This window comes from Barbus barbus, assembly GCF_936440315.1.
Source record: "Barbus barbus genome assembly, chromosome: 15".
Classification (NCBI taxonomy): domain Eukaryota; kingdom Metazoa; phylum Chordata; class Actinopteri; order Cypriniformes; family Cyprinidae; genus Barbus; species Barbus barbus.
The window spans coordinates 26,071,921-26,095,913 of NC_136743.1; the positions used below are offsets into that span (position 1 = coordinate 26,071,921).

General features: G+C 41.4%; 2 protein-coding genes across 4 annotated transcripts; one reads left to right on the plus strand and one right to left on the minus strand.

Moving 5' to 3' along the window:
• The first annotated feature begins 3,646 nt into the window (after positions 1–3,646).
• On the plus strand, positions 3,647–14,060 carry LOC306881641 (N-acetyltaurine hydrolase). 3 transcript variants are annotated; one of them, XM_079435819.1, is made up of 6 exons: positions 3,647–3,885; positions 4,543–4,986; positions 9,256–9,521; positions 9,705–9,845; positions 10,049–11,660; positions 13,791–14,060. In XM_079435819.1, the coding sequence occupies exons 2-5, from the start codon at positions 4,555–4,557 to the stop codon at positions 10,257–10,259; spliced, it is 1,050 nt and encodes a 349-aa protein (XP_079291945.1). In that variant the 5' UTR covers positions 3,647–3,885; positions 4,543–4,554; the 3' UTR covers positions 10,260–11,660; positions 13,791–14,060. The 3 variants fall into 3 exon arrangements, with proteins under 3 accessions (XP_079291945.1, XP_079291947.1, XP_079291946.1); XM_079435821.1 differs by having other exon boundaries at positions 3,647–3,727; positions 13,791–14,056; XM_079435820.1 differs by having other exon boundaries at positions 10,049–14,050.
• A 254-nt stretch (positions 14,061–14,314) lies between these two features.
• Positions 14,315–15,702, minus strand: LOC306881643 (complement C1q-like protein 3; the record flags this gene model as incomplete). The annotated part of the gene is made up of 2 exons (XM_079435823.1): positions 15,124–15,702; positions 14,315–14,494 (listed from the first exon to the last, which is right to left on the minus strand). The coding sequence occupies exons 1-2, from the start codon at positions 15,679–15,681 to the stop codon at positions 14,315–14,317; spliced, it is 738 nt and encodes a 245-aa protein (XP_079291949.1). The 5' UTR covers positions 15,682–15,702.
• Between the last annotated feature and the right edge of the window lie 8,291 nt (positions 15,703–23,993).

Genomic DNA, 23,993 nt, shown 5'->3' on the forward strand with positions numbered 1-23,993 from the left:
AAAGGAAAATATCGCAAAACTGTATTGGAAACATTTACCTGGCGTACGTAAGAGTCACGTGATCATTTTTTAATAACCTCCATGAAACACCTCATACGTGGCCACTCTCAAGTATACATGGCTTTCCTTGCCATTAATGCTTGGATAAGCCCTTATTTACACTGCACGTGTCTGTGGTGCATTACGGCTCCGACATAGCCACCAGCCACTCAGTCAATGCTTGTGTTTATACCAGCTGCGCCGTGGCATGTTTCAGAAGCGTCCCAGAAGCGACTGTCCACACTGCGTCACTAAAGATAAATAATGGCTAGTGCAGTGGCTGCAATATTTACATTTAGTTATTTAGCAGATGCTTTTATCCAAAGCGACTTACAAACAAGGACAATAGAAGCAATCAAAACCAACAAAAGAGCAACAAAATGCAAGCCCTATGACAAGTCTCAGTTAGCCTAACGCAGTACACATTTTGTAAAAAGAAAACAAGTAGATAGAATAAAGAAAGCTACTGTTACCGGGTCAGCTAGATACTAAGAAGACTAATAAATACAAAGAAGACATATAGATAAAGCAGAATTAGAATAGAGAGTGCTAGAATTAGAGGGTCAAATAAAGATGGAAGAGATGTGTTTTTAGCCATTTCTTGAAGATGCTAAGGACTCAGCTGCTCGGATAGAGTTGGGGAGGTCATTCCACCAGGAGGGAACAGTTAATGAAAAAGTCTGTGAAAGTGATTGTGTGCCTCATTGGGATGGCACAATAATGCGTTGTTCACTTGCTAGTTTCTAGAGGGCACATAGGTCTAAAATACTGAATTTAGGTAAAGGGGTGCAGAGCCAGTGGTGGTTTTGTAGGTAAACATTAATGCCTTGTATTTTATGCGAGCAGCTATTGGTAGCCAGTGCAAATTGATAAACAGAGGTGTGACGTGCGTTCTTTAAAGATTAATCTTGCAGTGGCATTTTGGATTACTTGTAAAAGTTTGATGGAACTGGCCGGAAGATCTGTCAAGAGAGCATTGCAGTAGTCAAGTCTGGACAGAACAAGTGCTTGAGGAGGCCTGATCTTCCTAATGTTGTAAATATAGGCTAGTTAAACCTACCAAAATCCGTCGCTTTGACTTATTGCGAGAGGAAAAAATTACGTTTTAGTCACATAACATCTGTTAATGGAAACGCCATCAATTCGCAATAGGTTTTTATAAACATTTCTAAAATATCACAAAAGTTTTGTGCAAATCTGTAATGGAAACCTGACTACAGTTTACAAAACGATCCCTGTTAACATCAAGTGTGCTGCAAATGACCTAAAAGTGTTATTTATTTTTTTTAAAGTTTGCTTTTAGCTAGTTATTTGATGCTATGAAAATGGGGTATGGTGTCATGATTGTGTGCTTGCGTTTGGCCTGTGGGAGTTTGGGGGGGACTTTGATACTGAGGCTCCACCTAAGGATCACTACTGCGCAGACTCAGCCTCCAAATGAATCACTACTGCGCAGACTCCAAAATGACGTCATTTTCGCAAGATGACCGTGGCCATACTGAGAATGTTTTGGCTTCACTTTTCGATAATGGAAGGTAGTGAAGATGCGTTTTCCAACTTTTTTTAACAGACTATGGTTCACTCGGATCCACAAAAAGCAGTAGTTGGCAATGTCACTTTGTAAAGAAACACTATGCGAACACATAATACGCTTGGACATGACGTCACCGTTTTTCCAAATTACAACTTACATGAAGACAATAATAATAGGGTTTTCAAAAACGTCCACTCTGAAACCTGTTTTTAAAAGTTGAGATTATTTCAGGCACCCAAAACACCATTGAATGGCCAAAACGCATAAAAAGTTTAACGTTAAAAAAACGCATAAAACATGTCATGTATATAATCCCTAACATAGCATTGGCTTGCATGCTCCTGTGTGTATTAGTTGTAAATGATTGTTTGCTGTTAATAGATCCTCACATCACCTCCTTGCTCCTGCAACCAAATTCCTGGCAGTAGGTCCTTCAACAATAATATTTTGATTTATACTTTATAAGGTTGTTCATAAAGACTGTGTAAATATTATTATGACAGTATTTGTTACTGCGAGTAACATGGATTAATATGCAAAGAATAAAAATGAGTTTTTCTTGTAAGATGTTTTGGCATAGCTAAATGTGCTAGATAAAGTGGGCCAGTGGGTTCAGTTAAAGTGGATCACCTTTAACCCTCAGTAATTCCACTCAGAAATATGAAATAAATTGACAGTAACTGATTATTTTATAATTGACATGTAAAGTGACGTGACGTGGCCAAGTATGGTAACCCATACTCGGAATTAGTGCTCTGCATTTAACCCATCCTTAGTGAACACACACAGCAGTGGACACACACACCGTGAACACACACCTGGAGTATTGAGTGTGATTGACTGGTCATAGGGTGTTTCCCAGGTGCTGGGACTGGTTCCAGCATCCCTGCATGCAATTCTACCGAGGAGAAGTAGTTTGCATAAAAACATAATCAAACATATCTTATATTCTGTGAATTTATTCACATAAGGGCCATTGACTCATCCGGGCCATTAGTTAGCTGACACACATCTTCAGATATATTATACCCCTGAAAACTCTAATGAGATATAATTCCTTCATTCCATGTATAGACATGTGGATCTTGTAGTCTCTGATGGCTCTGATGATTTTCTGTGGCTGCACTGTCAGAAACAATATTGACAAAAAATTCTGTGGAGGTCAGCTCATCAGCGAATTGCTGTCATGCTAATGGTTTATAAAAGATATAAGAAAAAAGATGAAGCATACTAATAACAAGCCAAATCAAGATTAGGAGAAATCTGATTACTGATTCTACTAAATAGCTATCTTTACTAACAGTGAGTGCAGCAGGCTTTTTATATTTCACAGGGGATGAATTGAAACTGACATGAGAATTTTGCAGTGGCTTGATACTTAATAGTCTTTCCTGCTCTCTCTCAGGACTAATTTTGTACACGAATCCCTGGTCAGATAACTCTCCAGGACCTGTCACTATTAGTTAGATCAGACTTGTGCAGGGAAAATGTATCACGGCTCAACATGACACTTTAAAATCATGGATCAATGGTTAGATCGAGTTTATAGCTATGTGCACTTTGTTGCATACAAATTGCTTTCTTGATATGCAAAGTATATTTGCGTTAGTCAGTTGATGTGATTCTAATAACAAAGAATAAAATTGACCAAGATTTATAATATCCTTCATGTACATCTGGCAAACAGTTTTCATTAGGCTGTAAAAATAGCAGCAGGGCATATAAATTAACAGACACAAGCACAATAAATTCATTCAATAAATAAATGAAATAATAAACTGTTAAACATGCTAAATTAATATTCTAATGCATCTGCCGGAAAATGTTAAACCTGATATGCTGTTCTAAGCTGTTTTCCCACCATGGACTCCCATGGAAACACAGCAATTATTGTTTAAACATTACATAGGCTATAACAAAAATCACAAAAATACATTTTCAGGTTCATAGTGAAAAATAGTTTCCAAATGTTCTGTTTCACAATAACAGGCTTTATTTGCTTAGGGCACTCACTTGAGTGAGGATGTATTTTCCACAAAGAGACCTTATATAATAAAATACACGTCAGTGAACAGAAAGGGGCGTGGCAAAAGTGACTCGAAGTTTTTAAAAGCAGGCGAACTGTCTAAGTTTATTCACATCTTCGAATTAGAGGTACTGCTTTCTTTCTTAGTTATTTAGCTAGTTTTTTCATGATTTCGCTTGAACACTGTGTTTAACTCTGTAGAGAAAACATCAAGCCTCGCGATATACACTTAAAATCGCGAGACCTTGTTGCTCCGGCTGTCAGTGGAAGTTGAATTTGCCTGCAGGTGTTGTTTCTCACGTTATCCTTTATTGTTTATTATAAATCACTAACTGCATCACGTTGTGTGATTTAAAAATAACAGCTTGTAACACTGCATGCTTGTCGCCTGTTGTGAGGAACTTTTTAAACGATTGTTATTGAGGAAGTCTCGCAGTCTGTGCAGTAGTTGCCATATATGCTTGTTGTTTGATGTGATACGGCTGCGCGGATATACTGAACTGTTAATGATCTCGACGGCACGAGCATGCATCTTAATGCATGCAAACTTGTTAGCATGCATTGCAAGTGAATTTACTTATGCATTCGTATTTGGAACTCAATGGCAGTCTGTATCACTCAATCAGCGCAAAGTCCGAACCACCAAGGCGTGGCTAACCCATTACATCTCTTATGAGACGGCCAAGATGAGTCATTTGTACAGCAGCCCACATTTTTACACCAGCCAAGCATACACTTCTACTTCTTCAAGCATGCAATTATTTCTTTCTTAGTAGAAATGGAGAGATAAAGACATTGAAAGACATTTAAGTAATTTTTATTCTTTCACCTATGTGTGCATGGATTGGAATAATATCACAGATTGCATCTGTGTTGCCAGTGCAACATAAACAGTGCTTAGCAACCCTATTTATTTTAATCCCCGTTACTATTTGTTGGACAGGATTGCAGAACCATGCCTGAACAGAGCGGTAAAGTCCAAACGGTGCTGGGTCTGATGGAGCCCGATCAGCTGGGCCGCACCATGACCCATGAACACCTTACGATGACGTTTGAGTGCAGCCATGTTCCCCCATCACCTGGAGACGAGGGCCTTGCTGCAGCTCCCATTGAGATGAAACATCTTCACTGGTTGCAGCAGAATCCGTACAGTCACAATGAGAACCTGCTGTTGAATCAAGAGATCGAGGCGGTGAAGGAAGAGCTGTTGTGTTACCGTAAAGCAGGAGGAGGATCCATAGTGGAGAACACCACCACGGGCATCACCCGAAATCTGCCCATTCTGCGGCAGCTGGCCAAAGAGACGGGTGTGCATATCATAGCTGGAGCGGGGTACTATGTGGACGTGACCCACTCTGATGAGACAAGAAAAATGACCGTTGAGAAGGTTTGTGTGGGTGTTGTAGCTACACTGTTAGTCAAAAGTTTGGAATATTTTTTTTTATTTTTTCAAAGAAGTCTCTTATGCTTACCAGGGTTACATATATTCGATGAAAAATAGAGTAAAACAGTAATATTGTGAAATATAATATTGTAATATTACAATTTAAAAGAATTCTTTTTGTTTGTTTTTTATTTGAAATAGAAATCATTTAAAGCATAAGTATTTTTACTGTCACTTTTGATCAGTTTAAAGGGGTCATATGCTGTTGTTAAAAAGAACATTATTTTGTATAATTGGTGTAATGCAATGTGTTTATGCAGTTTAAGGTAAAAAAAAACACATTATTTTCCACATACTGTACAGTATTGTTGCTCATCTCTGCTCTGCCTTTCTTTTTTCTGAAACGAAAGATCATCGTTCTGAGAAGCGAGGTGTGCTCTGATTGGCAGCTATCCAGTGCGTTGTGATTGACCGAATACCTCAAGCGTGTGACGGAAATGTTACACCCCTTACCGTATTGTGATGCCGTGTCCTGGCACGATGAGACCAAAACAATAAAACCCATTATAAACAAAGCATTTGTTGCATCCAGTGGGGACATAATTACTGATTATAATGACTTATTCTGTCTTTTTACGCGTTGCGTAAACATTACCATGTCTACATTTCTGATCGGAGAAACAACAAGCGCTACTCTACACTGCTCAAAACTCGCGTTTGAATCGTCAGTGGCAAATTCTTTAAATATAAAAACGTACTTACAGGCTGTGAGTCAGATGCTTTATAGAAACAGCCTTTGTGCAAGCCAGCATTGTAGGCTACTCTCCCAGGTTCAGGAAACAGTCCTCCGTAAAATGCGCTGCACAGTGCACACACTCTAATATTTGGGTTGAACTGTTCTGGAACAGTGTTGTGAATACAACTTAACCACTGATTTCTAGTTGTGTCCTCTTTTAGAAGCCAAAACAAAGTAGTTACACTTTCACAACAAAACACAGCGTCTCCAGGACATGGCGCCAGCTGCACCAACAATACTACAGTGAGTATAAATGCCCAATTTCTTTGCGTATTCATTTGGGCGTAGTTATGCAAATCTTCCCACACAGTGAGTAGACGTGGGGGTGTGTTTAAATGAGCCGTTTTAGGAGGGTGTGGATGAATCTTAACTTTTATAAAGACTATCTCTTTGGGTTTGAGACTTTAGTCTTTGAAACTTTAGGGATCTTATCTATGCACGAACAGCTTGTAATACTCCAAAGAGAAAGGAAAACTTGAAATCGCATCATATGACCCCTTTAATGCATTATGGTTAAAGGTGCAATAGGAGATCTCGGAAAATGCTAACTTTAGCCTGATAGCACTGAAAGCGAACATCCCACCCTCCCTGCAATCGCTGTCCAAAGCCACGCCTCCTGAACGCACAAACGCTCAAAGAGCAGAATACCAGAGACAACAATAAATTACTACAATAGACTATATCAACAGTTTCCAATTACAGTCCTCGTGCCCTCCCCGCTCTGCACATTTCATATGTATATCTTGTCATGTCTGACGTTTGTTCTATTCGACCGTAAGTCATAAGTGCCCTGCGAAGTGGACATCACCAGATATTCCGCCATGATTCCAGTTCAAAGGGCATTAAAGTGTGTGAGACGTGAATTTAAGTTGTATTTATTTACAGAGGTATATTATGTCACACTTCACACTTCTCAAGTAAGTTTGATCTGTGTGTGAAGACGCTGCGCAGCGCAATCCGTGAATGAATTTTCCCTGCTCAGGGAGTAGGGAGCAATGAACACTGTGTAGGGACCATGTCAATCGAAACACAGTTCATGCACGTAGCTCTCTTCTAACGAGCTGGTTATCTGATTCAGGTGTGATAACTAAGCAAGACATGCAAAATGTGCAGAGCGGGGGGGTGCGAGGACTGGAATTGGGAACCGCTGAGCTACATCATGTGCCATTCACCGGTGAGAGAACTTTATAGCACAGTTAGTAAAAGTACTACAATACCAGGAAGGAAGATTGAGTTGTTGATGTTTGCCTGCCATTCTTGCTCTGTGCACAGCGTGCGTGAACGCGCTGATGACGTATCCTGTCTGCGCGAACAGGGTGTGCAGAGGTATGCAAATACATACGTTGACAGGCAGGTAGGAAAGCCAATTAAAACGCTCGGACCGAACATTTTGATTGGACGAACATTTCTTGGTCCTACACCTTCCACAGAATATATAAATACAGATAAATACATTTAGACCTCTTAACTTAATGATTGCTATCAGGATGTGAAGAAACTTTTGGAATGGTAGGTTTTTTTTTGGTTTCTACAGACATATTAAACAGTTAAAACTGCTGCTTATTACTAATTAGTAAGGTAGTTGTTAGGTTTAGGTATGGGGTCAGATTAAGTAATCTAAAATACGGTCATGCAGAATAAGGCATTAAAATGTAGTTTATAAATACTAATAAACAGCCAATATTCTCGTAATATCACCATCATCACGGAAACCCTTCAAAATAAACTAACTCAGCTCTTCGTCCCCACCTCCGTCTGTCAGTGGACCAACAGCTTCCTGACAGACAGACAGCAGCTAGTAAAGCTTGGTAAATTCACATCCAGCACTCGTACCATCAGCACTGGAGCTCCTCAGGGCTGCGTTCTCTCCCCACTGCTCTTCTACCTCTACACCAACGACTGCACATCTAAAGACCCCTCTGTCAAGCTCCTGAAGTTCGCAGACGACACCACACTGATCGGCCTCATCTAGGACGGTGACGAGTTTACAGACAGGAGGTTAAGGAGCTGGCTGTCTGGTGCAGTCTTAACAACCTGGAGCTTAACATGCTCAAAACTGTGGAGATGATAGTGGACTTCAGGAGAAACCCCCCTGCTCTCCCCCCACTCACCATCATGAACAGCACCGTGACTGCAGTGGAGTCATTCAGATTCCTGGGCACCACCATCTCTCAGGACCTGAAGTGGGATACTCACATAGACTCCATTGTCAAAAAGGCCCAGCAGAGGCTGTACTTTCTTCGCCAGCTGAGGAAGTTCAACCTGCCACAGGAGCTGCTGAAACAGTTCTACTCTGCCATCATTGAATCCATCCTCTGCACTTCTATAACTGTCTGGTTCAGCTCAGCTACCAAATCTGACCTCAGAAGACTACGGAGGGTAGTCCGGACTGCTGAGCGAATCATTGGTACAACCCTCCCCACTCTCCAAGAACTGTACTTATCCAGAGTGAGCAAAAGGGCTGGTAAAATCACTCTGGAACCCTCACACCCAGCACACTCCCTCTTTGAACCGTTACCGTCTTGTCGACGCTACAGAGCTCTGAGCACCAGAACGACCAGACACAGGAACAGTTTCTTCCCTCAGGCAATCCATCTCATGAACACTCAACAATAAACGTGGAACTCACAACTATAATACAATATCCATTCACCACACTCACTAATTTTATATATTTTTTCTTCTCATTTCTAATTTGCACATAGTTGACCTGTACATACATAGTTTTTTTGCTGCTTTGTACATTGCCTTTTGGCTAATTGTTGTTATTCTTTTGTTATCTGTGTCCTGTCCTGTTGCTGTCTTTCTGTTGCACTGTGGAGCTTCTGTCACTACAACAAATTCCTTGTATGTGTAAACATACTTGGCCAATAAAGCTCATTCTGATTCTGATATGCATGCCAATAAGCAACTAGTTTATAGTGAGAATAGGTCCTTAAAATGAAGTGTTACCAAGATTTCTATTTCAGATAAATGCTGTTCTTTGAACTTGCTATTCAAATAAAATGTATCACGGTTTCCAAAAAATATTGGGCAGCACAACTGTTGTCAACATTGATAATAAGAAATGTTTTTGAGCACCAAATCAGCATATTAGAATGATTTCTGAAGGATCATAATGACACTGAAGACTGGAGTAATGATGCTGAAAATTCAGCTTTGCCATCACAGGAATAAATTACATTTTAAATATATATTCAAATATACGTAAAACAGTAATTTTACATTTTAATAACATTTTAACAGTAATTTACATTCTAATAATATTTTAACAATATTAGTGTTTTTTTTCTGTAGTTTTTATTAAATAAATGCAGCCTTTGTGAACTTCAGAGAATGATCTTTAAAATAAATAAAAAATCTAATCTTAATTATTATAGACTTTTGACCAGCAGTATACATTGTAAAATTGTAGATGAAACAGATGCAAATTAATTGTTCCCATTTCTCAAATGTCTCATCTTTTTTTCCTCAAGCTAACTGATATCATTGTCAATGAGGTGCTCCATGGCGCAGACGGTACAGATATCCGCTGTGGTGTGATTGGAGAGATCGGTACAAGCTGGCCAATCACAGAGAGTGAGAAGAAGGTTCTGCGAGCCACCGCTCACGCTCAGACTCAGCTCGGCTGCCCAGTTATCATCCACCCCGGACGGAACAAAGCCGCTCCTGGGGCGGCCATCCGCATTCTGCAAGAAGCAGGTGGAGATATCTCCAAAACAGTCATGTCTCATCTTGACAGGTAAGGAGAAATGGGAAAATGTGATGTATTCTGAAGCCTAAAGACAATTGCCAGAAGTAAAAAGCTAAATATAGGCTATAAACGAACTATACTATGGTCATCCAACAACACTTTCAGTCTTTTATTCATAAAACATTTTATCTGAAAGTGCACTCAATATTCTAATGCGTGTCTCCTTTATAGGACCATATTTGATCCACGAGAATTGCTGGAGTTTGCAAAGATGGGGAGCTACCTTGAATATGACCTCTTTGGCACAGAGGTGCTGAATTACCAGTTCAACCTTGATGTTGACATGCTCAGCGACAGCCAGAGAGTTCAGACGTAAGTATCTGCGTCCAGCAAGAATAGCAGCCAATACATTACAGTAAATGGGTCATAAATATCTGCCTCTGTTTCTGGTAATCAGTAAATGATTATATGCTATAAACACGCCAATTTGATTAATGCAGATATTTAATGAGACTCTCCAATTTATATAAAGTCATCAACAGATCATTGAGAGTAATTTTGTCTTGTTGTACTAGCTTGGCTTTCCTGATCAGAGAAGGTTATGAAGACAGACTCCTCGTTGCCCATGATATCCACACCAAGCACCGACTGACCAAGTACGGCGGTCATGGCTTCTCCCACATCCTGAAGAATATTGTTCCCAAAATGCTGTCTCGAGGTATCACTCAGAACCAGGTGGACAAAATACTGATGGAGAATCCTAAACAATGGCTGACATTTAAATAAACCAACTGCCTTAAAATTTGATTTTCTTCCTCAACATACCAAAAATTGATTTCTAATTTTAATTGTTAGGAACATTGATGTACTGTTGATTTTGGTGCTAAAATCCTTAATTTGGTGAGCGTTAATTCATGTGCAATGTTAAAAATAAAGGTTTCAAAAGAGGGGTTTTATAGAAACACAATAGAAGAGCCATTCTGGGTTCCCCAAAGAACCTTTCACTGAACAGTTTTTAAAATACAGTGGAACTTTTTGTACAGTGGAATGGTTTCTTCATGGAACCATTGATGCCAAGAAAACACTTTTATGTAAGATGGCAGAGTTGGGACCCATAGCTCACATGTTAAGTTTAATACTAACTAGAATATTCAAATCAAATATTCACCAGTTTTCAATGATCAAAGTTCTCTCACCACAAAAACAAAGTGGATAAAATAAAAACATGGCTCTAAGTCATGGAAAATAGGTGCTTTTTACTTAAACTGGATGTACTAAAAAAAAAAGATAATATAATTAATTACACTAATAATTCAACTCAGGGAATTACAAGATAGCCATAGATAATTAAACATGTGGAGCAGTACTAGTGTATTCAAAGGTCTGATGAAATATATCCTGACTACATTACTTACTAATTAGCCCATGCAAAATATCTTTTAATCAATCACACATTCTAATAGTTTCCAAAATGTTCTTTCTGATATTGTGTAGCTGCAAACATCTCAACCAGTTAATAACGCTGAACATACAGTTGCCCCTTGACAATGACTGACTATTAGAACTAGGGTGATTGAATGTGACCGTATGCCTAAAGTTAGACTGCTTGCTGTACACGTTTGTTCTTTGGCAAGCCTGATGTTTCACAGCATATCTGATAATTTGAAGGCATGCGTTCTGACAGGTCATTGGGTAGCACAGAGAGATTAGTTTCTCTGGAGCAGGTGGCTGCTCACAGTGACTCCTCTAGTAAAATAATGACATTGTCAGGTGCTCTGTTCCCGTGTAACAGCAAGGTAATATAAAAAAAAACATGCGGAGTCATCCATAAGTTACTTATAAATAGATGGCATGTTAATTAATCTTGCCCATTTCCTTTCAATTTATTTTTTTATTTTTTTCTCAGATTTTTTTTTTCAAACTGACTTCCTTTTTTAATGTAGAGATATAGATATAGGACTACCATTTTACATATTGTTTAGTGGTTTTACAGAAATAGCAAAATATCATAAATGACAACAATTCTTGAAGTAATCAAGTCAAGGATATTTCATAGTTGCATTTGTTGATTGCTGTACTGCACTATATATGTAGAGCTTTTAGTTTAATAGCAAATTTACACACACATGCAAATCATGCAGTATATTTTATTCACAATTTTTTGATGACACTGCACATAATGTCACGGTGCACACACGAGGGAGGAACCAGGAACACGCAGACGAGGATGTAAACTCAAATAACATACTTTACTGGGGACATCAAGGCAGGGCAAGACAAGGCAGAGCAAGACACAGACATCAAACACCGGGGATAACGAGTAGACCAGACAGCACGAAACTCAACAGGCAGGAACTTAAATACACACGCTAATGAGACGAACAGGGCTGGACAAGAATTAACTGATGATTACATATGACAAGGACAGGAAACAAACCAAATATGGGCACAAGGGGCAGGAACACATGACACACACACGACAGTTCCCTGACATAACTCCCCCCTCCCGAAAGGCTCGTCCCGAGCCTTAACAGTTCCATCGGGGAGGGGGGGTGGGCGCTCTGGAGGCCTCTCAGGACAGACACGGACCACAGGACGGGGACCTCCAGAGCGGAACAGACAGACAGGACCCATGGCGGAGCAGGGAGCTCAGGAGGCCATGGCAGGTGGTAACTGTGGCCATGGCATCCTTCGTCGGCCCACCCACTCCACCCAGAGCTCTACTACCCCCCCCCAAAATTTCCATGGGGAATCCAGGGGGTATCAGGAGCCCTCCGGGGCTAGACAAACAAGACAGTACATGACACGACAGGAAACCCTCCAGGGTCAGACAAACACGACAAGACATCCCACAGGAACCAGAAGCCCTCCTGGGCTAGCTAGGAAGCTGAGGCTTCCTCTGGGCATGACGAGGAGTCAGGGGCCCTCACAGGGTCCCTCAGCGACCTCCTCCACTTCTGCGACAGGGGGGGCAAGCGGCTGCGACTGGCCTCCATGGCCACAACTCAAGGAGCCGCCTGCCCCAGACGAGTCTCCATGGACAAGACATGACACGACAAGGTAAGTTTAAAATGTTCCTGTGGGCACAACGAACACAAACACGGCTCTCCTGGCCGTGACATGTGGACTTGATCCACGGAGAGGGTATCGGCGACCGGCAGGCTTGAGTCAGCGGCAATCCGGTGGGCTTGAGTCAGCGGCAATCCGGTGGGCTTGAGTCAGCGGCGGACCGGCGGGCATTGAGTCAGAGGCGGACCGGCGGGCATTGAGTCAGAGGCGGACCGGCGGCGTGCACAGGGGAGCCGCGGACGGCGGCGTGAACAGGGGGAGCCGCCGACGGCGGGTTGGCTTTCCCCGCGGACGGCAGCGTTGATCTCCCGCGAACGGCGGGCACGGTGAAGCCGCCGACGGTGGGTTGGCTTTCCCCACGGACGGCGGACTTGGGTGAACCGCAGGTAGCGGCGTGATCTCCCGCGAACGGCTGGCTCGGTGTGCCGCGGACGGCGGCGTGAACTCCCGCGAACGGCGGGCTCGGTGTGCCGCGGACGGCGGCGTGAACTCCCGCGAACGGCGGGGTCGGTGAGCCGCGGGTAGCGGCGTGAGCCGCCGACGGTGGGTTGGCTTTCCCCACGGACGGCAGCGTTGATCTCCCGCGAACGGCGGGCTCGGTGAAGCCGCCGACGGTGGGTTGGCTTTCCCCACGGACGGCGGACTTGGTGAACCGCAGGTAGCGGCGTGAACTCCCGCGAACGGCGGGCTTGACTCAGCGGCGATCCCGCGGGCTTGACTTGAGGGCTCGCGGCCAGCGGACTCGCGGCACTCGCGGTGATCCCACCAAACTCCCACGCCCACTTGACGCGGGCTAAGGCAGGATGACAAGCGGCGACTTCCATGCCGCGAGGGACAGACGAAACAGGAACAAACAAAAAGACTTTTTAAAAAACGGAAAACAAAACGAGGTGAAGGGGCGCCGCTTACTGTTTTGGTCTGGTCTTCTGTCACGGTGCACACACGAGGGAGGAACCAGGAACACGCAGACGAGGATGTAAACTCAAATAACATACTTTACTGGGGACATCAAGGCAGGGCAAGACAAGGCAGAGCAAGACACAGACATCAAACACCGGGGATAACGAGTAGACCAGACAGCACGAAACTCAACAGGCAGGAACTTAAATACACACGCTAATGAGACGAACAGGGCTGGACAAGAATTAACTGATGATTACATATGACAAGGACAGGAAACAAACCAAATATGGGCACAAGGGGCAGGAACACATGACACACACACGACAGTTCCCTGACACATAACAGACGGTGATAATATTTTTAAATTACGACATTTATTTAAACGGTACAGAACTGTGGCTTGAATGTGACAATTTGTGTATGAAGAATGAAAAATTATTAAAGAAATGTAAACTGAACTATATTTCCGGGCTAATGGCGGGTGCTCTGTAACAGCCTCTTCTGAACAGCCATGTGTCAGTGTAAAGTAGGCACATATGGAATGGAATGATGTCAAATGGTTTTCTGCTTTCACGGCCAGTTAATCTCTCAATAAATATATTACAATCATCAGTGTTACGCTGTAAGTTTTTTTTTCTAAATCACAGTGATTTTTCTAAAAACTAATTTGTGTGTAGAGGATGTGTTGACATGCTTCGAGATGTATGATCATTCAGTAATTCCTCTGGACGTTCGGTTGTTTTTGTCCTTCGCTCTGACACGGATGAGTTGTCACAAGCTTGAGGGCTAAGCTTTTTTGTGACCTCACTCTGATGACGTTGTGATGTCAAAATGAGGTACATTTGAAAGTGCAGTCCATGCCACGGCCTTTAATCAGCGTAGACCATGAAGCCTGAAAACGTGCTGTATTTGTTGTTGTTTCCCCCATGCGCTTTGCCTCCATCTAGTTTAATGTAGATCTCATCTCCAGGCTCCAGGTGTAAAATCACACTGTTGCTGGCGTAGTCATAGTTCTGATCTGCATCCTGCGCTATTGCACTTGCACGCACCTGCAAGAAAAAGATTAGAACTAAATACTTTATTAATCCCATGAAATAATTGCACATTATGACTCTATATTAATTACAACACCGTAAAATTGTCCCTATGGAAGTTAGCATTGTTTTCTGAAGACAAGGCAACATTTTGTTTTATTTCCATTAACGTGGGCATTTTTAAAAAATCTAATATTTCTGATTTCTGAAGTCCTATTGTCATAAAGAGGACATGCTGGCTTTTTGCAATATCAGAATATTATATGTGATACAGAACTTGTATAATAACAAGACGTAATGTAGTTATGATCATTCTATAAAAACTAATTTTATTCAAATGTGCAATATTTCTATATTCAACCAGTCTCTAGTTGGTGCATATAACTAGACTGGCATAATAAAAATAGACATAGACACAAGAAAACACATTAACCTTTTTAAAATATTTTTTTCATTATATACAAGTATTGATTATTAGAAAATATTTAAAGAAATGTTTTATTTAAAAAATAATAATTTCTTAATTTAGAAGTATTCAAAAATATAAGGGAAACAAAAAGATTTCTTATGCATCAGTTGATAGATTGACTCATTGATTGATGAATAAATAAATTAGACAGCTGACAGCTGGATTTATGAGCTACCTGGTTATTCTTGCACAGATCAGCCCACATGCTGGTCCCGTCACCACCTCTCATTAATACATGATACACGAAAAAGTAGATCCCTGGGATGGAGCAGGTGAATTTACCGCTCGAGGGGTCATAGTGATTGCCCAAGTTAGTGACCACATCGTCAAACTTCAGCACCTCGTAACCCTCGTGTTGCTTCTTGAGTCCCGCGTAGAAGGCGATTTTGGGCACGGTGCTGTACGTCGCCGCGCTTATAACACCGGTGACTGCGGGTGGACCGGGTAATCCTGGTGGCCCCGGTTCTCCTATGACCCCGGGGGGACCTGGAGGTCCGGGCGGACCCGGCTGACCCCTCGGACCGATCCGTCCCGAGCGCCCTGGCTCTCCTTTCGGACCGCGAATGAAAGTTGGTGGGGACTGAACCAAGCGGTTGTCTGTCGGTGCTGCTGATGGAGACTTCGTTCCGTACGGATCGCACACCATGCGGCACGCGCCGAGCATCTCGTAGCGCGGATCGGATCCCGCCGCGCTGACCAGCACCGGGATGAGAATCACCAGCACCAGCACCATGACAACACCCAGCACGCCCGTGGCGATCACCCGCGCTCTGACGCCCAGTCTTGATAGCACCGGGCGCGCCTCGCGCTGCGATTTACGCGCAATCTTGTGAACTTCCCTGCAGCTCCAGGGAAAGTCAATTAACTTTGAAATGAAGACGTTATATCATTCCCTGAACTGATGAAAACGTCAATTGAACGAAGTTTTTGTTTATTTATAATGAAAACGAAGTTAAAGACTGGGAACACAAACAGAAATGTGTGAGAGATGCATTACAGCCCTGCTTTCTCACCTGTGGGTGGGTGGGTGGTGGGTGGGTACGTCGTGAGGAAGACAAAGAGAGAGAGAGAGAGAGAGAGAGAGAGACAGAGCGCGCACGTGAGCTTTATCTTTAGAAAGATGCAAAGACACAGAATCATCCAAAATGGCCCAATATCAAAAAATGACTAAGAGATTAATGGTGAACTGTGTACTCATGGTAAGGATATTTTTCTTAAATAGTTTCCAAAAGAAAAAGTATTTTTCTTGTCATAATAATAGGCTAAGCAACTTTTTTCAACATTGAAAATAAGAAATGTTTCTTTAGCACCAAACAAGTATATTATTATGATGTCTGAAGGATCATGTGACACTGAAGATGACATTTTAAAATATTTTCAAACAGAAAACTTAAATTTTACATTACAATATTAGTGTTTTACTGTGTTTTAGATCAGATAAATGCAGCAATGATGAGCATACAGTACAACTATTAAAAAAAGTGTAAACATTGATGCCCAAGAAAAGCAACATACTACATTAAGAGCCAAAACTGTCATTTATGTAAATTGTTATTCTGCTCATCCTACAGTAATAGAGTCTCCTAAAGTCTTTCTTTACTCATAAATCAGCTAGAGAAATATAATCAATTGCACCAATTCAGAGTGATAAAGCACCTCAAAAAGTTCCACACATTGTCATCTTAGACACTAATATCAATGACTCAAAATTAAGTTCTTAGCACCTCATCAAACTGAAGGGCATCAGTGAGGCCAATGCTTATTCAGTCACTAAATTAAAGGGATAGTTCACCCAAAAATGAAAATTCTGTCATTGTTTACTCACCCTCTACATCAGTCGGCAAGTAAGTGTGACATCGGGCCAAAAAACAGCACATAGTCAAAGGATAATTTAAGAAATTAATTGATGAAAAATGCAACTAGAATTGCATGTGACATACTGTTACAGTGTCTTTTGTAACTGTGAGCTGTTACTCGGTGTTAAATCCTGTAGTAGGACAGTCATTAACAAAATGTCACATTTGTGTGGCAGTGACAGGCAGAGAGTAGGCTATGTGAGCGGAGTGGGGTGTCAACAATATCCCCTCCGTGCTTCCCGCGGGCATTTAATAACACCGCTCCCGCTCCACTCCGCGCTCACTGAAATCAGAAACACTGCTCTGCCTTTGCTCCGCGGCTTTTTCAGTATCACAGTTCTGTTCATAGGCCTATATTAAAAAATCAAATAAATAAAAGATTGTTTCAATGTGGCTTATTGGAACACTAGTGTGCAAACTTTTTTTCCTACCACATGACAAGCTAATTACATGGTTGTCAGCATTAAAAGGCATAATTGCTCCTTTTTGCAGTGCAATTTTTATTTATTGTGATGAAAATATCAGTACGTTTTCGTCAGTTATTTTACCTACAGATCGATGCATTTCTTACAGATTTCTGCTCATTCAAAATCGGATACAGATGAAAGATTACATTTGTTTGAATGCATTATTGAGAGAGTGATTGCGTGTGAATAAGTGTTGTAGTAGTTGTTTAAATCATGCTTTCAGCTCAAAATATTCCGTATCTAGAAGGAATAAACAAATTCACATTCTTTCTGATTTGAGTGATCCTTCTCTATCAAGCTAGCTAAATATTTTAAACTTGTGAATTCTTGCTAAATATGCAGTTATATTACGGCCGGGTCGTTGGCATGAATTGTACTCATGATGGAGCGGTGGTGGAGCGAGTGAAAACCACTCCACTCCAACTTTTAAAAAAATCCGCTCCTCGCTCCATTCAAAATCAAACCGCTCCACTCGCGCTCCGCTCACATAGTCTACTCTGGTTGTGAGTAGGCTAAATGTTGCTGTCATGACAGATCTATTTCAGAACTAGCCGCTATCAAAATAATCTGGCGCGGGCCAGATATTATTGCTGGCGGGCCACTTTTGGACTGCGGGCCGCCTGTTGCCGACCACTACTCTACATGTTGCTCTACACTCCAAATCTGTATGAGTTTCTTCTATTGAATGCAAAAGAAGATATTTTGAAGAATTTTGGTAACCAAACAGTTGATGGTAGCTATTGACTTTTTTCCCCTTACTATTAAAGTCAATGGCTATCTTCATCTGTAAGATTACCAACATTCTTCAGAATATCCTCATTTTTTCTCAACAGAACAGAACAGACATTCATACAGGTTTGCAACTAACTGAATGACAGAATTTTAATTTTTGGGTGAACTATCCCTTTAATTAAGACTATGTCTAAAGAACTAGTCTGAGCAACTAGCAGTTAGTCAAGAGGTAATCAGTCTTACTATTAAGGTAATTGATCTATCTATTGAGGTAATCGGTCTTAAAAGGTTAAAACCAATTAAAAAACAATGATTATCTTGTAAAGTAGTTTATGCAACCAGCCACAGGTATTTGTGAATCAGAGTGGTCTGCTGCTTAATGAAGACTGTTTTTAAGTCGTGACGTATTGTCAAGTATGGTGACCCATACTCGAAATTGGTGCTCTGCGTTTAACCCATCCAAGTGCACACACACAGCAGTGAGTAGTGAACAAATGCACACACACACACACACACCGTGAACACACACCCGGAGCAGTGGGCAGCCATGCTGCGGCGCCCGGGGAGCAATTGGGGGTTCGGTGCCTTGCTCAAGGGCACCTCAGTCGTGGTATTGAGGGTGGAGAGAGCGCTGTACATTCACCCCCCCACCTACAATCCCTGCCGGCCGGGGACTCGAACCCGCAACCTTTCGATTACGAGTCCGACTCTCTAACCATTAGGCCACGACTTCCCTGTTATACTGCATAAAACAACACCCCTCCATGAGGAAGCGCTGTTAAATTTTAAAGGGTGAATTAAAACAGCGTGATCTTCATTATATCATCTTAACTTTTACTAGAGCATTTATGTTATAAAGAGCATAGGTGGGGACCATGATATTCACCAAATGTGTTCTCACATGTGCCATATCTCATATAAAGAAGCATCATGCATTTGCATAAGAAGCTCACTGCTTCAATCACACCTCCTGCACTGTATGTACACAGACAGACAGAGATGCACCAGTGCACACACCCTCTCTGAGTCAATGAGCACTTGTGTCCTGTCTTGTCCTCTCCAGCTGGCTCTCAGTGGCTTACTCAGTGTGATTGGACCGTTTCTGATAATCATGAGTCACATGCCATCTTCATGCGCACAGCAGTGCTCTAACAGACAAAAAACATGAAACTTTCCCCCCCCCATAAAATGTTGCGCATTACCATTGTGAAATATATCTAAATGCATAGGACAAAGAAAAGCAGCTGTTCAGTAAACAATGCTCGAACATCTTTGCATGAAAACGAACAAATGAAAATGAAAAGATTGCACAAGATTATGCAATTGTTTGGTCGCTGAAAAGCAAACATAAACAGTGCGGAGCTCTCTGTTTCTGACATCTGCACGGTTTAGCACTTCTATTTCTTGAACCATAATCAAGCTTTTTTTGAGCTATAATAATAATCGGCAAGACTAAGATGGCTGTGGCAAGGAAAAAAATCCACAAGATGGTAGGTATTGGATAGTCACACAAAGCCAGACCTTTGACTGATGGCACAAAGTCTCTATACGCTGTAAACATTATTTATCCAAGTTTTAAGTAAAGCAAAGATTACTAGAGTGTTTAATACTACTAATCAAAATTTCATGTTTAATTCAATGTGTTAATTGTCATCTCTTTGTAATTATTTGTGAAATTTGCTAGCAATTTCTAAATGAAAATACAAAAAAAGTACAACAATCTGCATTAAAAACACAAGAAAATGAAATGATACTAGACTGCTCCTGATTTCAAGGAAGTAACAGACCAGTAAAGTCCAGATCATGGCATGAAGTTAAGAAAAATAATCTGTTCTGATATAAAGTAAATGACTTGGAATATAGTGCAATAGTCATTACATGGAAAGACCTTTTGAGTGCCATGAAAAAAGAAAAAATGGTTTATGGTTTATGCCTGTAAATGTGTTGTATTACTACGCAGATGCTTTTTTTTTTCTCCATCGTGTTTCCAAATGACCTCAAACAATGTGCATCACAAGCCATGATCTCTGTCTCTTCTTTCTCTGTGACTAATTGTTTCTATTGTGGTCTTTGTTAAGTTTGTCACTCGGCAGGTCTGTGGCACCAGGCCTGAGCCAGAATGGAGAGAGCAGATGAACAGAAAGGAAGAGTAGGTGCGACCACACCATCACCCCCTCAAAGCATGGCCTCTTACTGCGCTGCCACTCACTCCTGCCGAGAGATGATTAACTATACTTATGTAACCAGCCCGTTCTTGACTTACTTTAGAACATTCACACACCCTATGCAAGCCTCATTACGGATTCTTCAAATGATAGTTTGTAACCGCTGGACATGACGTTTACATGATAAAGATGTATTAAAAACTGAATTTTCCTTTGCATTTTTGAAAAGTTTCGCGCACAGACAACAACATTGTCAAAACGATCCCCATTCACACAGATCTGCGAAAATTACAAAAATGCTGTAATATGCATGCCATACCAGTAGTTGGCGATGTGATGTTGTAAAGAAACACTACGTGCCTGCCCTCAAGAATGAACAGGTAACATGCATATGACAGCACCGTTCACAAATTTGCATTTTTGTAGTTTATACTGTGATTTTGTTTTCAAAAGTTAACGTTTTGTAGGTTCCCCTTTATGCTGCCAAAACTACTCTGATGCATCGAGGTTTGGACCAGAGATTGTCTTTCTATTGGGAGATGAGAGGGACTGTAATACTTTCTATTGGAGAAAGCGTAACGGTCAACTTGGATCACGTGTGCCTTAATAACCAATCATATTACAGCCTTGACTTTCAGTCAGAGTTGTGTGTCACTCAATGGCCGTTTACGGATACGATAGGAATGAATGAGAAGTGCCGTAAGCTGAATCCCACCTGTCGCAAAAAGTCAGTGACTTCTCTTATAAAACGACATTTTTTCGGTGTAAACTCTAACAATAGTTCAATCCAAATGTAATGTTAAGTGTAAAACATGTTGAGGATTAGCAGATAGGCTCTAAATAGCTGTTTATTCAGCATAGTGAAGCCTCTCTTCCATTGACATCCATTCAAAAGAAAACGGCCTCTGGTCTCCTTTCCCCACGTACTGCCAGACCAGAAGTGTTAGCATTAGCCATTACGCTTTATCAGGTTGCAGGCTTGCCTTTTAGTTGCTTTGTTTACAAGACCTCTGAACGTGTCTTATGGTATCTGGTTCTGAGACATTAGCAGAAGATCCTTTAAGTCCTGCAAGTTCTGATATTGGGGCCTCCATTAATCGGATCTGTTGGTCCAGCACAAAATGCTTAATCACATTGCAATCGGGATAATTTGGAGAATATGACAACAGCTTGAACTCGTCATGTTCCTCTAACCATTCCTGAACCATTTTTGCAGTGTGGCAGGGTGCATTATTCTGCTGAAAGAGGCCACTGCTATCAGGAAACACCCTTGCCATGAAGGGGAATACGTGGTCTGCAACAATCGGCAGGTTATTGTACATGTCAAAGTAACATCCACATGAATGCCAGGACCATATTTCCCACTCCCAACACGTGAAATTCAATCTTCAATCTCGTCATTGACTGGGTGATGCGACGCACGACAGAGACAGGACATACCGGCATCAGATGGACGCTCTTCTCCACACTTGAAGATTTGTACTTTGCCGATAACTTGGCACTGATCTCTCACACCCATCAGCATATGCAGGACAAGACAGACCGATTGAACCAGCACAGTTCCCAAGTTGGCCTTAGGATCAGCCAGAAGAAATCAGAAGTGATGACCATGAACACCGCTATACAAGCTCCCATCAAAGTCAACAACAATGATCTCGCCTTTACTGAAAGCTTTGTGTACTTAGGCAGCATCATTACACCAGATGGTGGAAGTAAGATGGACATTCAGAACAGACTGAATAAAGCAAGGAATGCCTTCATTAGCATGAACAACATCTGGAAGTCCTCACAATACAGCATGAGTACCAAGCTAAAACTCTACAACAGCTGTGTTGTACCAGTACTCCTCTACGGAGCAGAGTGCTGGCGAATGATGCAACAAGACCTCACCAAGCTGTCCACATTCCATACCAAGAACCTCAGGAGAATACTCAAGGTATTCTGGCCAAACAAAATCTCTAACGAAGACCTACTGTCCTGCTTCAACCAAGAAGACATGGCCACAACAATCATGAAAAAAACGCTGGTGATGGATTGGGCATGTGATGCGGAGAGAAGAAGGCTCCATCATCAAAACAGCCCTACACTGGACACCAGATGGAAAGAGGAAGAGAGGACGGCCAAAGATCACCTGGCGACGAACGGTGGAACAAGAACTGAAAAGCCACCACCACACCTGGGGAACGATAGGCACTCTGGCCCACAACCGGCAGAAGTGGAAGGATTTTGTTGCTTTTTCAATTTCAAAAAAAAAAAACTTGAAATTGAACTGACTTCACTTGCTGACTAATGTTCACCATTTAAAGTGTTACTCACTTCACCTTTGAGTGTTTTTAATGTCGTGGTTGATCAGTGTATAATCAGGTGTTCAAAATAAAACATCACAAACATAATTTCAATAAAAACTATTTTTTTAAATTGAATGTGTATAATAATTTAGTGTACGTTTCCAGAATCATGTTGTGTACCTGAAGATATTACTCGACCACATGTTGTACCACAGTTTGAGAATCACTGTTCTAGAGGAAAAAGTTCTTTGAGTTTCCACCAACATGAGGGTGAGTAGAATTTTCAGTAACACTTTATTATAGGGAGCAGTTCTCACTATCAACTAGTTGCTTATTAGCATGCCTATTATTAAAGGGGTCATTGGATGCCCATTTTACACAAGATAAAAGAATAAATAAAACAGGACAGAAACTATAGATATTACTGAATTCACGACTAATGCAACTTAAACTTAATAATGCATTTTTGTCACATAGAAAAGCACTTGACAGTAAAGCATTGATTTTGAGCTAGACTGCTGGAAAGTTATTGCCATTAAATTCTGTTGTTCCAAATAACTTTCTTCTGTTGAACACAAAAGAAGATTTTGTAGAATGTTACCAAACCATTTTGATTACCCTTGATTTCTACTGTATGGACAACAATTTCTTGAATTTCACAAATTATGTTCCACAGAATAAAGAAATTCATACAGGTTTGGAATGACATGATGTTGAGTAAATGATGACAATTTTCATTTTTGGGTGAATCTTTAGAACTTTAGAACACTTTAAGAACTTTATCATTTGTAAATAAGAAGCACCTAATTTATATAAGACACTGATATTTATCTTTAATCAGGCCCTTATTGAATTAACATTTTACTTCAATTAAAATTCATTAGAACTAAACATCTAAAAAGAAAGAAGTATCCAGAGTTTAATTGACTAGTATTAATCATGGTGCTGGATTGACAAGCCTATTAGCGTTTATCAATATACCTCATTGTCGTGGCTGTTTTCAGCCAGCATCACTACAGAACCTTTAATGTTCTCATATCACACGACTGTATAACAATTCTGTGTCACATCTGACTTGCAAGTCGCTTGATCCATTCAGATTTGAAAGTTGCGCTGTTTATCTCTTATAAATCGTGGCAGCGCTAAACTAAACTTCAGCCGCGAAATTGGCTAACTAGCACATTAATAGGAAAGGCGATTTGCAAAGATTCATAAAAACCCTTATACTCACTTCTTCTGTTGATAAACCTGGATCACGAATGATTCATGAAAGTGAAAGTGACGTGACATACGGCCAAGTATGGTGACCCATACTCAGAATTCGTGCTCTGCATTTTAACCCATCCAAAGTGCACACACACAGTAGTGAACACACACACACCGTGAACACACACCCGGAGCAGTGGGCAGCCATTTATGCTGCAGCGCCCGGGGATCAGTTGGGGGTTCGGTGCCTTGCTCAAGGGCACCTCAGTCGTGGTACTGAGGGTGGAGAGAGCGCTGTACATTCACTCCCCCCACCTACAATCCCTGCCGG

Coding starts and splice junctions, on each gene's coding strand:
- LOC306881641 (XM_079435819.1), top strand. CDS start 4,555: ATGCCTGAACAGAGCGGTAAAGTCCAAACGGTGCTGGGTCTGATGGAG. Junction 4,987..9,255: donor GAAAAATGACCGTTGAGAAG/GTTTGTGTGGGT, acceptor TTTTTCCTCAAG/CTAACTGATATCATTGTCAA. Junction 9,846..10,048: donor GACAGCCAGAGAGTTCAGAC/GTAAGTATCTGC, acceptor TTGTTGTACTAG/CTTGGCTTTCCTGATCAGAG.